Below are 16461 nucleotides of genomic sequence, written 5' to 3'. Positions count from 1 at the left end.
AGTGAAAATTTCTCTTTCCCCCCTTACATCGTGTCAGCTGCAGGGCAGTTCAAGTTTCAGTGGTTTGCTCAGGAACACCTGTGCAAATGCTTCAAAATGTGCCCTCTGCTGTACTCAAGCTAGGTTGGGAATTGAGAAATGTGAAAAACAATCAGCCTTAATATTTAGGAGAAGGAAGCCCGTAGTGGCAGAGAAGTACAGTGGGGCAAAAAAGTATTTAGTCAGCCACCGATTGTGCAAGTTCCCCCACTTAAAATGATGACAGAGGTCAGTAATTTGCACCAGAGGTACACTTCAACTGTGAGAGACAGAATGTGAAAAAAAAATCCATGAATCCACATGGTAGGATTTGTAAAGAATTTATTCGTAAATCAGGGTGGAAAATAAGTATTTGGTCACATCAAACAAGGAAGATCTCTGGCTCTCACAGACCTGTAACGTCTTCTGTAAGACGCTTTTCTGTCCCCCACTCGTTACCTGTATGAATGGCACCTGTTTGAACTCATCATCTGTATAAAAGACACCTGTCCACAGCCTCAAACAGTCAGACTCCAAACTCCGCCATGGCCAAGACCAAAGAGCTTTCGAAGGACACCAGGAAAAGTATTGTAGACCTGCACCAGACTGGGAAGAGTGAATCTACAATAGGCAAGCAGCTTGGTGTGAAAAAATCAACTGTGGGAGCAATCATCAGAAAATGGAAGACATACAAGACCACTGATAATCTCCCTCGATCTGGGGCTCCACGCAAGATCTCATCCCGTGGGGTCAAAATGATCATGAGAACGGTGAGCAAAGATCCCAGAACCACACGGGGGGACCTGGTGAATGACCTGCAGAGAGCTGGGACCAAAGTAACAAAGGTCACCATCAGTAACACACTACAACGGCAGGGAATCAAATCCCGCAGTGCCAGACGTGTTCCGCTGCTGAAGCCAGTGCATGTCCAGGCCCGTCTGAAGTTTGCCAGAGAGCACATGGATGATACAGCAGAGGATTGGGAGAATGTCATGTGGTCAGATGAAACCAAAGTAGAACTTTTTGGTATAAACTCAACTCGTCGTGTTTGGAGGAAGAAGAATACTGAGTTGCATCCCAAGAACACCATACCTACTGTGAAGCATGGGGGTGGAAACATCATGCTATGGGGCTGTTTTTCTGCCAAGGGGACAGGACGACTGATCCGTGTTAAGGACAGAATGAATGGGGCCATGTATCGTGAGATTTTGAGCCAAAACCTCCTTCCATCAGTGAGAACTTTGAAGATGAAACGAGGCTGGGTCTTCCAACATGACAATGATCCAAAACACACCGCCCGGGCAACAAAGGAGTGGCTCCGTAAGAAGCATTTGAAAGTCCTGGAGTGGCCTACCCAGTCTCCAGACCTCAACCCCATAGAAAATCTGTGGCGGGAGTTGAAAGTCTGTGTTGCTCGGCGACAGCCCCAAAACATCACTGCTCTCGAGAAGATCTGCATGGAGGAATGGGCCAAAATACCAGCTACTGTGTGTGCAAACCTGGTAAAGACCTATAGTAAACGTTTGACCTCTGTTATTGCCAACAAAGGTTATGTTACAAAGTATTGAGTTGTATTTTTGTTATTGACCAAATACTTATTTTCCACCCTGATTTACGAATAAATTCTTTACAAATCCTACCATGTGGATTCATGGATTTTTTTTTTTTCACATTCTGTTTCTCACAGTTGAAGTGTACCTCTGGTGCAAATTACTGACCTCTGTCATCATTTTAGGTGGGGGAACTTGCACAATCGGTGGCTGACTAAATACTTTTTTGCCCCACTGTATGTGAGGGTGGTGCAGGACATGTATGAGGACAGCAAGACAGCAGTGAAGTGATAGATGGGTTCAAGGTGGAGTTGGAATTAGACCATGGATCGGCTCTAAGCTTTTTCTTGTTTGCGGGATGCTGAGTTGTAATGTTCAGATTTACATCATGGATGAGCGGGACTGCTCGGTTTGAGCAATTTGGAGACAAAGTTAGAGAGACAGGGCTTTGGTATGGTAAACATGCTGGACAAAAGGATCCTGAATATGGAGGTGCCAGGCAGGAGGAAAAGAGGAAAGCCACAGAGAAGATTGTGGTTGTAACCATGTCTGTAGACTGTGTTTCAAATGGATGTTGCTAATGAGAATATTCAAATTCTAACAGCTTTACACATTTTCTTGTTTTAGCAGCATAGATGATCTACGTTGGAGCTTGGTGGAGTACAAGCATGTGTGAATCCGCATCTACAAGAGCCTAAACTGGCAGACCAACATAGGAGGTTGTATGCCAAAAAAAGACGGACAAGTTCGGAGATTATTCAGTGTACTTTATGTACGCTGCTGGGGGAGAAGCATCCGAACTGGTGATAGCAGTAGACTGTGTGAAATGATTAGGAAGGCTGGGTCTATAACTGGGCCCAGCTTGGGCACGTTTGAAACTGTGGTGGAGAGGTCACTGAGCAAACTGTTATCCATCCATCCATCTATAATGAATGGCCACCCTCTGCAACATTACGCACAAGAACATCATTTCAGCTGCTTTAACAAATCAATTTTTCAAAATTTCTTTTGAAAAATTTCCAGAGGAAAAAAATCCTATAGAGTCAAATTACTTATAATTTGCAGTATAGTAGTGGAAAAGTACAGACTAATGTAATATATATCACATAATCAAGATCAGTTATCGATGCATATATGCATTCTGAAAACTGTGCAATGTCAGATCTTCTGATTGAAACACTGAGGAGGATCAAAATAACATTTTTTAAAACCCAAATAATTATGAAAATTTTAAGAGAGAGACAGGAAAGCTGGGCCTGGATTTTTCCCCTTTTTAAAAAGTGACACCTACTGTTACACATGGAGACTTATTTATAGCCAAGTCAAAATTTAAAATGAGTGACTCAAACTTCTAAGTGGAACTTTTGTACTTAAATTGAAATGTGGACTTCTGGAGAGTAATCTTTTATCTTTCTCGGTGGTGGAAACAATCCATCCATCCATCCACCTTCATCCGCTTTGTCCGGGGCCGGGTCGCGGGGGCAGCAGCCTAAGCAGCTGCCGGGTGGAAACAAGCTTCCTTAATTATAATTACCAAATATTTACCAAAAGGACTGAAACTAAAATGACAAATTCCAATTAGTACCTTGTAGTTTGAGTGCCTCTGCCAACCAGTTAGGTTGCAGGTTAGATGAAGCTCTGTCCAGAGTCATATGCAGTGAAGAAATATAACCGGTGAGCATAAAAAGTAATAAATTCATTATACAACTAATGTGAAATATGGTCACAATCTCTCCTTGTTTTTGAGTTATTGTGGAACAATGGCAAATGAAATTCCCTCGAGAGATATGAGGAACTATGTCCCTTATGCAAAAATACAGACAAGCACAAAGCTACACCATTTTCTAGATGCTAACTAAATCTTCAACAAAAAAAGTCCCCTTGAATTTTAAGGTCAAGTTTCCTGCTTAGATTTTGGCATGAAACTGTACCAGGTATACAGTTTTGAATCTTTTGTCACCATTTGCACTTACAAAAGCGTATTATATCAGATATATATATATATACTTAAATTGGAATAAAAGGATACAAAAGGCAAAAATTTATTCAGTCTTTACAGATAGCGAGACAGCTCATTTATTTCTAAAATCAATCTGTGAAACATAGACATCTCTGTATGTGCACACATTGCATTTACTCAGTAGAATTTGAAGTAGAACAAGATGAGCATCTTAGCTTGGATTTAAGTGGAGGAAACAATCAATAAAACATCTGTAATGACAGTTGTGTTGATTACTAGTTCAGAAATTCACATTAAAAACGAGACACTTTCCCTTTTCTTTTTTCTTTTTTTTAAAGTGGCAGCCTTAGAAAAGATGAAGGGACGGGTGTGTGTGTGGGGTGGGGGGGGGTGGGGGAGGAGACTACAAATGGCCTGGAAATACACATGCAGCGGTTTCACCACACCCAGCACCCCCCACCCTCGGGTCAAACCACAGGCTCCGGGACTAGGTGAAGATTAGCAGATCAATACAAAAGGAGGGAAAGACTAGTGAAGTCATTTAAAAGTTTTCACACCAAAAGACAAAAGACCCACTGAAACACCTCAAGGAAAGGCTCACTCCTAAATCCCACCTCCACCTTCAAGTATTCCCTTCAGCACTTGCACCACTTCAAGTATTCCCGCTCTGAACTCCAAACCATCGATTTCAGTACTACTTCTTAGGTTTACAACATAAGCTATGATATAAGTGCACTCCAAATGTAATCTATACATAGAAAAATAAAGATGACATTAAGTAGAAGTAATAGTTATAACAATCACTTTATATTTCAATATTGTACACAAAAGTGATGTTAAATCACTTTATAACGTGGCATCACATTCCCCGCCCCCTGAGTGTAATGTTCAAGTTTAAACTTCTGTATGTACGGAAAAGCAAACAGGAACAGCAACCTTGGTTTGGTTATTTAAATAACATTAGCAATCATTGGCAACGGCAATGATTAGAAGCTCGAGTAATTATGCCTTTCCACAGGCCGTTGTGCTTGTGTGTGGTGGATGCATTATGTACACGCTGCAGATCGATCATGTGACTCTGGCCTGTTCCCTGGCGTTGAGACACAGACAGCCATCATCCTGGAAAATAAACACGAGTGTTAAGAAACAGACGAGACACTGAAGAAAAATCAATGCAGGTATTGAGCAGATGATCATACTGAACTGTAAGGATATTGATAGCCCCCCCCTCCGCGAGCAGTGTGAAGAGCAAAGGACAACTAAACATTCATCTTCCCCACTCATCAATCACATCAGGCAGCACTATGAAAGATGACTGACTGATGTGTAGCTCAGTTTTCTAAGGCGTCGCTTCCACTCACCTTAGTCTCAGTGCATGAGCAGGTCCTCCAGCTTCCTCATGAACCAGCAGCAATGCAACTCCGGCATTTATACAACTTGGGGTCATGGGTGCGGATGTGATTCCGTACATTCCTTAGTCGAAAGAACGTCTTACTGCAGAGCTGCAGCAGAGGGGAACAGAAAGTGTTAATAACAAAGAAATAACTGGAAAAGAGCTGCGATGCTGCAATTTAACAAAACTCCCAAGTGCCTCAATGCCACCCAAAAAGCAGGAAAGACTTTGTTAGACAAGAACTACACCTATGGCAACTGAGTCATTGTGGCCACTGCCTTTTTGATACGTTTATGTGCGCATTGCTGGTGACTAGATAACACTTCCACCAAATTTGAGAAAGAAATAGCTCTGAGCTACAAAAAGAATGATCCAACTTCAAAGTGCCTTTATTCCGCAGCCGTTCACTGGTAACAATCGAAACATGCGCTGTTATAAAGAGGAGAATTGTAAGTTTCACGTGTTTGTAGGATTACAGCAGCGGCTACAGTTTCTCCAGACATGCTTTCAGAAGTATGGGATGAGTTAGACTCGCCTCAACTTGACTCAGTTTCAATTACAATCAAGTACCATCGTTAAATCAACCCAGTCAAAAGTCCTGTGATGTCATTTGTACGCAACACGAACACCACAACAAAAGAGGACTTCGAGGCAATGGTATAGCTGCTGCTCGGTCTGTGGGTTTTTGTCAGACTCTGGGACCACAGTGTTGTTCTTTGAGCAGCTCTCTCCCTCGTTGCTGTGTTTGAAAAATGGTGGTTTTGATTTTTGCAAAGAGATGCTATCATGACTCATTGAGTAACGGCACTGGCCAGCCATGGCATGCTCTCTGTTGATGTCACATTTTGGATAGCCTCGAATCACTTGGAACCCCTGAGGAGTATGTACTAAAAAAAAAAAAAAAAAAAAAAAAAAAAAAAAGGGAAGGTACTGTGACCCAATGGAAAACCCTGAAAGCTGTGTTGAGCTGTGCCGAACAGACCTGAGTAGGTACTAGTGTAAAGGCCTAACTGAGCACTTGTGAACATGTCCATTACTTTGATTCTTTTTGACTCACCTTATAGTTCAAGAAAACGCTGTTCAAACCAAAAACTGTAGAAAACTGTTGACCAACCATTTAATTTCTCATCATGGGCATATTTGGTGCTAAAATTACTGTCAGCCTATATAAAGTCATCCATTTTTCTTTTCGTTTGCAATTAAAACTAAAATGAGGTCAAGTAAACTAATATGAAGCCCTGTTTCATCCAGACAGAATGGTTTCATGTTTGTTGTAAGGTTTTTAAGAACAACACTTCTGGTCTCTCAAACTTCGCTACATCTTCTGACCAAAGTCGCCACCAGTGCAAGTTTAAAAATAAAGGCTGTGCTTGGCCTATTAGAAAGAAAGCTAGAAGTAACAGACCTTGTGTTTTTGTCTAAATGCCACATGAAAAAGTATCACCTCAATGCTTTCTAACACCCTGAGCAGAGCAGCAGGAGAAAAAGATCTTAGACACAAGGTAGTACTGTCCCAAAGATGCAGTGAAAGGTCACTAAAGCCCCTTTTCTGTTAGTACCACCTCGGATCGACTTGGCATGGTTCGCCACGGTTTTCGGTGTTTTCCCATTGGGTTATAGTACCCGGTACTTTTTCTTTTAGTATCTGCTCATCTGCGGTTCTAAGTGAGCCGAGCAGGTACTAAAACATGATGTTGTCAGAAAAACTAATATTTGAATTCCTTGGTGCTTACCAGACATGGCCAGTGCTTGCCCTCGATGTGCCTAAGGCGATGCATAATTAGGGCATCACAATCCTTGTAGGAGGCTGAGCACTGCAGACAGGCGTGGGCTGCTTTGGGAACTTTAGGGGCCTGACTACGAGGCCCTCTGAGCTGCTTTAGTCGTGCCCGACGTACAGCATCCAGCATGGCACAGCTCCTACTGCTCAGAGCAAGGAGCTTACCTTGTTGCTAGAGAAAAATAAAATAAAATTATTAGTTAATGAGTTTTATTCACATTTTTAGATAGAAATGATTAAATGCTTTTAAAAGATTAGGCGCCACAGGCGATGCATCAAACAAAGACTGTACAGTTATAAAATTAGATATAAAAGCAAGCATGAGATCATAATCGTCACTATAGTTTGCTACTTAGTATTTTTTTTTTTTTTTTTACCTTTGGCATGGTCCCTGCAGGTTTTGACCTAGCACACCTGGCTAGAGGTAAAGTGTTTCGAGGGTTGGGCCTGGGTCTACGGCCCTTAACTTGGGTCACTTTCCTCTCCTCTCTCTCCCTCTTCACCACCGGCAGGATGGGTGGCCCTCTGGCTCTCAGAGTCCTGTGGGGTAACTCTTCTGCTTCAAATTTCTCTCCAACTTGTGACACAGAGCGTGTTAAGCAGATATCAACACTCTCCTCCTCTTTCTTCAGTCCGGACATGGGCCCCCCTGCTGGCCGGCAGAAGCTAAACAGAAAGCCAGAGTCCAGTAACTTGATGGGGGGCTTGCTCTGGCGTTTACCCAGGTCTGGTGAGGGAGGATCAGGGAAAGCTCCAACTGGCACAGGTTCTGCTGGTTCCTCTTTGATGACTTTATAAAGAGGGTGGTCGTAGATGGACGGTGGAGGTGCTTGCTCTGAAAACTGGAGCCCATCAGGTTTATTTTCCTTCACTTTTGGTCTAGTGTCCATGGTCCCTCTTAGCCCCTGGCTTCCCACCTTTCTTCCCTCTTCTCTGGCATTACACCTCACCTTCTTCGCCTCCTTCGTGGAGCCCCGTCTGAGTTTAGCCTTTGCTGCAGGACGGCTGCTGTTGTATCGCAGTGTTCTGACTGTCTCAACAGTGACCTTATTTCTAGCCTGTATCTTCTGTGAAGGTAAAGATTTGTGGGGTGTGTGGCCGCAGTAATTGTTTGATGAAAATCGGAGACCTGAGAGAGCGTATTCAGCTGGTTCTGATTTGATCCTGACTTTGTTTCTGACTAGCTTTTTATTCGAGCCACGTCGCAGAGGCTGCTGAGAATGAAGGTGGGAACCGTCACCCTTCCTTACGGATTGTCTCAGTTGCCTCCCCCCAAAGGCAACCCTGGATATAGGCTGGAACATGTCAGGTAACACCCCTTTACTTCGCATGCTCCTGTCACTGGGAGGAACACGCTTCCGAGTGGTTTTTGGCCTCTTAGCTGTAATCTTCTCTGTGCTAGCTGCTGCAGCAGGTTTGGTCTTCGCAGGCTTATGGAGGAGGTGAGTGTTAACAGGGTTGCAGAGGGGAAACGCCAGAGTCACATCCCCATATGATAGTCCTGGGGACGGTGAACGGGGTTTCCGGCGCTTGGTGAGTGAATAGTTGTTGGCCTTCAGCTTTCTTAGTCGCTTCTTTTGTCTCCAGCCAATAAGATCTTCTGGTCTGGGGAGGAGAGAAGTCCTTTGTAACCCCAGAACATTCATCAACTTGTACTTTTCCTGTGCTCTGGCATAATCCTCTTCATCCTCGCCAACCTCCTCAACTTCCTGCTTAACCCTCACAGGGCTGCACACCATGCCAGGTCTCAATCTAGAAGAGCAGGAAAGCTGGGAGATGGGATGAGATTTTTTGTTTTTTTGAGAGGTCTCCGACATTGGCAGCAATCTCTGAACCTGCTTGGCAGCTCCAGGAGTGGAGCGGAGCAGACGGGTGTTCGATGGGGATACGGGTGAGTAACTCTGTGACTGTGGGGTAGATGTGGAATTTCGAGGTGTGGAGGCCTTTTTTGAAGAGGGCGATTTAAAGTCCATGAGCTTCATCCTGTGTGAGGGACTTAGAGGGTGGCCGTTTTGGGATTTTGGCATTCTGCGTAAATTGCGGCTGGGACTTCCTTCAAAAGACTCGTCTGATGCATCCAGTGTTAGACTGAAGGCAGCGTTCACATTGTTCTCTAATCCCAAAACCCTTTTCCTTTTGCTTTCCCTCTGGTGGTGATGACGCTCACGGCACGAACCAGCATAGGCTGAGTTTGGATGAAGTTGCTGTTCCTGCTCTTTAATGAGGGCAGAGCAGGCTTCCACTGCAAGCCACATGCCCAGGTGGCGGGCCATGGCAATGACTTCAGGTAGATCCTCACGGCGAACACACAGAGTGGAGGAATAGGAGAAATCCAGCAGAGAGAGAAGGCTGTCCTCACTGAAACCTGGGGGGTTAAAAGGAGCCTTTAATTAGATCACTGGTCAATCAGAGGGTGAGAAGAGGGAGATGAAAGCAATTTGGTGTAAACAGAAGATCAGAGGGAGAGCACTCCAAGAGGGAGCAAAGTGTAAACATGACAGTTGAAACAAGACGACAAATTAACAACTCCTTTAATCATGGACACTTCTGCTCTCATGTAAGAACACACATCAAAGATAAGTAAACGATAACACAGACAACAGCCAAATCCCATTTTAAGGACCAGATTCTCTAAGGCTACGTCCACACGTACACGGGTATTTTTGAAAACGGAGATTTTCCGTTTTAGTTTTAAAAAAAATAATCCTGTCCACACGTAAATGCAGAATGAAGGAAAACGCTGCTAGGAACATGCCAAAGCAACAGGTGGTGATATATTCCTAACCGTGTAGAAATGTTGGCCAATCAGAAGTCTAGAAACCTCGGCGGGAAAAAGTAAACAAAGCTGGGGCATAGAAGCAGAACCGCGTGGTATGTGTGGAGGGACAGTAACTGTGTGTGTATATGTAAGCATTTAAACACTGCAGAGAGTACAATTAACAGTATTGTAGAAATTCATTTCACCGAAACAATAACGTGGCGCACAGTGTGACGTCAAAAAATGCGCACACCTTTGACGCTGCGTTTTCTCCGTTTTTCTCGTCCACACGTAAATGCAAAAACGGAGTTTTCAAAATATCCACCCTGGCCGGAGTTTTTAAAAATCTCTGTTTTCAGTGACCGAAAACGCCGTTTACGTGTGGACGAAAGGTGGAAACGCATAGAAAAATCTGCGTTTTCAAAAATACCCGGGTACGTGTGGACGTAGCCTAAGTCTGAATTTTTAGAGTGATTACGTCTTTACAAAATGCCAAATGTCATCACAAAGACCTCTGAATCAGCTGGATGATATGATTACATCTTAAGTTTCCTTCACACTATTGTTTGAGCAATGATAAGACGTTAATTTTCTTACCTAATGTCAGGAGTTCGCATTATTTGCATTCAGTCTCTTAATAAATGTGTATTCATTAAAATCTGTGTAATAAATCACTCAGAATTATAAATGACTCTACTGTTTGTTCTAACCTGGAATTATTGTCAACAGGGCAATAAAGGGACAATGTTGACTGCAGTTTATTAAGTTTATTACTGACTGGAGCTGCAACATTGTATTTAGCATTTGCTTGAAAGACAGTCAGTGTTCTGATTACTAAATAATGACTGGCGAGCAAAAGTCTGCTGGTACAATCTTCTCAAATGGGTGCATTAATTTTCATGAAAATGAATAAAAAAATCTTTTAGATTTTGGACAATAAGTCATGTAAAAAAAGAGGAAAAATGAACAATGGGAAAGTTGTCTAGAGCACACAAATTATAATGGACATTTTTTAGCATTATCTGATGTTTTAAAGGGAAAAAGAAACATTTAATTTAGTAATGTGGAGATTTATGGATGATGGAAATAAGGGTTGGGCTATCCTAAAATTGAAACAAAATATACAGTCTGCAGCTCGACCATATCACAAGCTAGAAGTATTTACGCCATTTCTTAATGCCAGCATTCAAAAGTGAGGCAAAAATCTGGGAGATGTGACGAGTTCAGACAAACACGCACTTTTCTGAGAGCCTTTCTTGGAAATCATTCATTGTGCTGCAGTCAAAACGGTCTCAGATTGGTAGTTATCCTGTTCATTTATTTAATAGTTAAGTCCAAACCCTAATTATACTTAGTGCTCCATAAACCTGATCATTTGCTGCACGAAGGAGGAGTGAAAGTGCCACAAATTTGTTTTTGGATGCAGCTCCTGTTATGTAACTGCCAATACTCTCAAGCCCCTTCATGCTCACAGTTCTCCCTTTCAAGTATTACTGGGGACAGTTTCAGCAACCATCATTTTGAAATAAGTGGTATAATGGCTAAAACTTAACACTCAAAGGGAACAAGTCTGTTTTCTCTTTTATCTCCAAGCCATCCTTAACAAAAGTACCTTGTTACTTATGCTCACATGAATAGCTTTGAAACACGAGTTTAAGTTTTGTCTCTTAATGGTGGAACAACATTCAGGAATCTCTTAAATTAGACAAATATTTTATCACAGTTGATCTTATACAAGCATGTAGCTTTTGAATTTTTGTATATGTTTATATTAGAGATGGCACGATACCACTTTTTTTATGTCCGATACCGATATCATAAATTTGGATATCGGCCAATACCAATATGAATCCGATATAGTGTGTTTTTTAATAAATAAAACTGTTTTTTTAATATTTTGCTGCATTTTGTATAAGTTCAAACTCAAGTTTAAAAAAAATAAAACACTAAAGCTATTCTCTTATACCTGTATGCAAAACATACACTGCACCCAAAATATTTCATAGTTCAGCAAAACTGATCAATCTAATAAACTTAAACCTAGTCTATCCTCCCAATTCTGGTATTTTAAAGAGTAAGCAACCTAACTAACAGGGTTCCAAACTCCCAGCAAAAAAAAAAAAAAAAAAAAATAGGGAACCACCCCTCACCTTATGATGCTTAATCAACGTAATCAACTTTAATTTGATGCAGTGTGAAAAAAAATGCACAGAAATAAATTATTTTTCAAGAATAATTAAATAGATTCAACATCTTTCTTCAACAGAACTGCAGACTGCACAGATGGTACCTTCCCAAAAGAAAAAGTACTATAGCTTACTAGGGTATATTAGACTTAATAGTTACTATATACAGTAATGGACTTCTATACATTTTACATCAGATTAAAACTTTGGGCGTAAGATTCAGATAATTATTTATTAAAAGCTAGACATTTTAAATGAGAATAAGAAAGAAAAGTATGTCTTTGTGCCCCCTTTTCCCCGTTCATGCCCTATCGGCCCCATTGGCTAAACTTTGCTAGATCCGCCCCTGCACAGTTACCAGCTGTCAGCTATGTAGAAAAAGATCCTGGTTTAGAAAGTAATATTAAATAAATTCTAACAACAGCTTATCAAGCTTAAATGTGCTGCTGTTGTTCAGCTGCTGGTTTCCTCTTTCTGGCGCGAAGTTAACGATAAACAAACAAGAGAGACAGACTCGCGACAGAAAAGCCGATCAGCTGATCATTAATCAGTTTCATCATTGAAGTAGCAGCAAGAAGAGGCAGTCGCTCCATATATCGGTTGTTAAGCTTAACACTGGAATGCTTTACAAACACTCAGAGATGAACTTACACACTTGCTTTACTTCTCTCGGGGATAACTTTCTCGGAGATGAAATGCCGGTTTGGACGCGAGGCTACAAATACTCAACCAGACCGCCGACAGGTCTTGCACGCCACAGCCGCTCTATCACGTGACGCATTTTGCTCCGATGTGCTAAGATTATGAGCCGAGTTACGCCATGACCCAAGTTTTGTGAGGTGCTTTTTTGATATTTAATGGATCGGATTACCTTTTTTAATTCTCTCCGATATCGGATCCAGTAATTTAGGTCAGTATCGGATCGATACCTTATATCGGATCGGTCCATCTCTAGTTTATATATAGTAAAATTTTTTCTTTTTTTTTTTTTTAAACAGTAGTGGACTTTATCTATCCAAAAGGGGCAAGGCAGAGGTTGTTTCAAAAAGTGCTTTTCTATGTAAAGAGAATAGATTAAACATATATAATACACATATAATGTGTACTGTACGCTCACCCCCAACCAGTCAAGGCCCTCTCTAACCTAGTTCCGCAAGAGCGATCTTGTTAAAAGGGAGTCTTTCCTTTCCACTGTCGCCAAGTGCTTGCTCATAGAACGTCATCCGATTTTTTCTCTGTGTGACTGTAGGGTTTTTACCTTAAAGTATACAATGCCTTGAGGCGACTGCTGTTGTGATCTGGTGCTATATTAATTAAATTGAACTAAACAATTTTTCAGGCATTTAGACCAGAAATATTCACACTGAAGTTTTGACACCTGTGGGGGCAGAGTGACTGATGTGAGGAGAAGGATCAGGCTCGGTAAGGTATTTTGGTCTGCCTTCAACCACCTACCCAAAAAAACAGCTCAAGTAGAGAGATGTGGCACCCAGGTGTCCACTCTTACCTGTGAGATCTATGTCTGCCTTCATGCTCGAGTCCATTTCCGTGAAGATCTCCTGAAAGTGATCACTGACGGCTGCCAGGACGGCTCTGTGCGCTAAGAAGGAACGCCCGCTCGTCCGCAGGGTAATGTCACAGAACAGGCCTGCCTCACGCTGACTCCTCAGCTTGCTCAGCATGTCGGAGCTGTGTGACACTACTGTCTTTGTGACACATCCTCTGCCACCCGGCTCCTACGAGGCACAGACAAAAACGAAAAAGACAGATCGAAATACTTTATTATGGGAGTATGCTGTGTGTGTGTGTGTGTGTGTGTGTGTGTGTGTGTGTGTGTGTGTGTGTAAGCACTTCCAGGAGACAAGCGTGAGAGTAAGTGGGAATGAGTTAGAAGGTGTGAATTAAAATGTGTGAGATGCCGAAAAAGAAGGCCGTCTCCATAAAAATGAAGAGGCGCTTAAAGTTTGATGAGAAGAAACAAGGCTCCGGGATAGCGTTTGCTGTCAGTTCATCAACTCCAGTGTACACTCACCTCCGATTTCTTGTTGTGCTGACACTCTGGACAGCTGAGGACAAAGTCTCTGATCTCAAAGTACATCCCTGTGAAGAAAGCAGTTGTTCAAACATCAGAACATGAGGTAACAAAAGACAGGAAAGATTTTGGGCTGGATCGGGCTAATCGTTTTAAAGGTGTCACAACTGTCTCGACACTTGGTAATGCCTCACCAAAAAGAACAGCAAGGGGTGTGATTAACACCTATTGTTCATGTCTGAATAAGTCTCACAACCTTTGACTGATTCAACCACTTGTGCATATGCGAGTCTGTTTCAAGTATCCCTACACTTACAATTGGAATGCTTAAATCTCTGCTAGTGTATAGATAACATCATTAGTAGGCAGTTATAAGATTAATATGCATTTGTAGCAGTCTACACATGACTCGCATGCTTTACCAAGACACTTAGAAGACAAAAGTGATGTTCATACCTTCCCACCAGTAGTTTTCAGCCACACATTTGTACGTCTCTTCCAGTGAGAGGTGGCGTTGGCCCGGTCGCCTTATGTGGAAAGTGGAGATTGCCTCATGTCTTCGGTCCTCATTCAAAACCTCCCGGTAGTTGATGAAGCCCCTTTCCAGTTTCTTTCGATACAGCAGCCCGTCTATCACCTCAAAGTTGGGGGACCACCGTGCGGTGGACCCACGCCCACTCGAGCACCCCGCTGACTCCTTCTGCCGGGATTGCTTTCTATCTCCATCCGACCAGGGCTTGGACGGGCAACACGTCTCTGCGTTTTCGTATTGGGCGTTGGTGTGAGAACAGTCACAAGCCATTTTTTCTTTAAAAAAAATGAGGATTTATTTTCCAATAAAAAGATACAACTTTGTAGTCTCAGAAGGACTACCCCCACCACCACCTTTCTGGATCGCCCTCTTACGAAACTTTACCCAACGACCTGAAACGAAGTCCACGTGGATGAGGCGATAAAGGACGACAGAGGCACGAAAACACGCAGTTGAAAAGTCTGACACAATGTAGTGCACCACACAGAGTAAATTCTCAATAACTAGCGCCTCTCATTGTGGCTTGAAAAGCAGAAGAAAAGTCAGACGGGAATCAGCCGCATTTCCCTGCCCCTGCTTTGTATCCTTGCTGTCAATGAGAGCATCACTTCTCTCTATCCAAACATCCCTAATATGCAATAGTTACACTTCCTCCTTGGGACACGTTTGGTCAAATTTCTTAGCAATTTCTCGGTTTCGACTGTCGGGCAACCAGGTTCTTTTTTAATATCCCTCCAAATGTTGATAATAACCCAGGAGAGTATCGCGCCAACAACGCCAAGCCAAGTGATGTAAAGTCACCACAACGACCGCGTAAACAGGCTTCACCGTCAACCCCTCGCCGGCAGTCCGTCTTCCATCTGTCTCAGAGGTCGGGAGTGGCCTCCGGGGGTGGATGACGGCGGGCAGCCTCACCTCTGGCGTTAACTTGTGATTTCTTTTCGCCAACTCGAGTCGGAAGCAACATGATGACGCAGCTATCAGCTCAGCATCGCGACTTAGACGACCTAAAAGCGAGGCTGGTCGCCCCGACCAGCTCGAAAATGTTGCAATAATCACCGCCGGACCCCTTCAAAAGCGAGCCAACAAGCTCCAGTCAGACACCCGACATAGTTCACCCCCCTTCAGCCGCCACAACGCCGCTCTAGTAGTCAAATAGTCCAATTTTTCAAACTCGTAACCTTCTGTTTGTTGCTAATCAGCAGACTAACCGAGCGAAGGGCTCCCCGCCTTCACACAAAGGCTATTAGCAGAAGCTTTAAAGAGCTTCGCCCGAGCCAATTGCGATTGGCTGCTGCGGCTGTCACTCAAACAGCCAGTTTTCTTCCATTTGCAGTAAGCTAGGTTGTTCGCTCACGATTCCAGTGTACCAGTATTTGCTTCACTTGCTGCAAACACAAGTGAAACACGATATAGCCAGTGTGTCGTATCCATTAACGGAATACACACTGTTTCATGTGGCGACTGTTCAATATTTCCCTCCCCAGAATAAGTTACAGCTACAACAGATTTACTCACATTTCAAAACGTTAGCCACATTTCATCACCTCAGTGTCTGTTACAAATATTGTATCCGCATATTAATTTTGTAAACGTTTGGGTTACATTTCCAGACTTTAATAACATTTAAAAATTAAATAACAATAAAATACATCAACCAGGCCCATGTCCAAAACATGTTTATTACTAAATTTTGATGACAACATCAACAATGACAAGGGCAACAGAAAAAGGCGGCTATTTCCTTAAAAATGTAAATCATAATCATGGAAAGGTGATGAAATAATGTAGATTTTAGGAGAAAAAAAAACAACATCAACTTTTTTCATAAGGCAAAAACTGATGATTAATTCTTTCTTTTTTTAAAAAAAAATAAGGCTGGATTACACTTCTGAAAAGATGTCCACATGCCCTTACCAGATGAATTTACAGTTGGGTCCATAAATTGTTGTGGCAAGTTTTAGTGAACTAGTTTCATCCCTGTACAGTTTGTGCAGACTTACAATTTTAATTCAGCTGGGTTTACAATCAGAATCAGAATCAGAATACTTTATTGATCCCTGGGGGGAAATTATTTTTTTGTTACAGTGCTCCATTATAAACCAACATAAACCAACACTAACAAGACAGACAATACGCTAACTAAGAATAGTACAATATATATATATATATATATATATATATATATATATATATATATATATATATATATATATATATATATATATATATATATATATATATATATATAT

General features: G+C 42.2%; 1 protein-coding gene across 1 annotated transcript; it reads right to left on the bottom strand.

Moving 5' to 3' along the window:
• Positions 1 to 3609: 3609 nt before the first annotated feature.
• On the bottom strand, positions 3610 to 15462 carry LOC308410126 (uncharacterized protein). The gene is made up of 7 exons (XM_080903266.1): positions 14134 to 15462; positions 13678 to 13745; positions 13153 to 13381; positions 7079 to 9066; positions 6655 to 6873; positions 4890 to 5030; positions 3610 to 4647 (listed from the first exon to the last, which is right to left on the bottom strand). Exons 1-6 carry the CDS (start codon positions 14477 to 14479, stop codon positions 4926 to 4928), a joined length of 2955 nt encoding a protein of 984 aa, XP_080759392.1. The 5' UTR covers positions 14480 to 15462; the 3' UTR covers positions 3610 to 4647; positions 4890 to 4925.
• Positions 15463 to 16461: the final 999 nt, after the last annotated feature.

Source organism: Rhamphochromis sp. 'chilingali' (genome assembly GCF_963969265.1).
Source record: "Rhamphochromis sp. 'chilingali' genome assembly, chromosome: 14".
In the NCBI taxonomy this organism is placed as follows: Eukaryota; Metazoa; Chordata; class Actinopteri; order Cichliformes; family Cichlidae; genus Rhamphochromis; species Rhamphochromis sp. 'chilingali'.
The sequence above is the reverse complement of the archived record's forward strand: the minus strand, read 5'-3'. Positions and strand labels throughout refer to the sequence as shown.

Bases quoted from the DNA above. Each gene is read 5' to 3' on its own strand.
- LOC308410126 (XM_080903266.1), bottom strand. From the start codon at position 14,479: ATGGCTTGTGACTGTTCTCACACCAACGCCCAATACGAAAACGCAGAG. The intron at 13,746-14,133 runs GTATGAACATCA...CTTTCTTCACAG, and splicing joins TGAAAACTACTGGTGGGAAG to GGATGTACTTTGAGATCAGA. The intron at 5,031-6,654 runs GTAAGCACCAAG...CCTCTGCTGCAG, and splicing joins GCAAGCACTGGCCATGTCTG to CTCTGCAGTAAGACGTTCTT.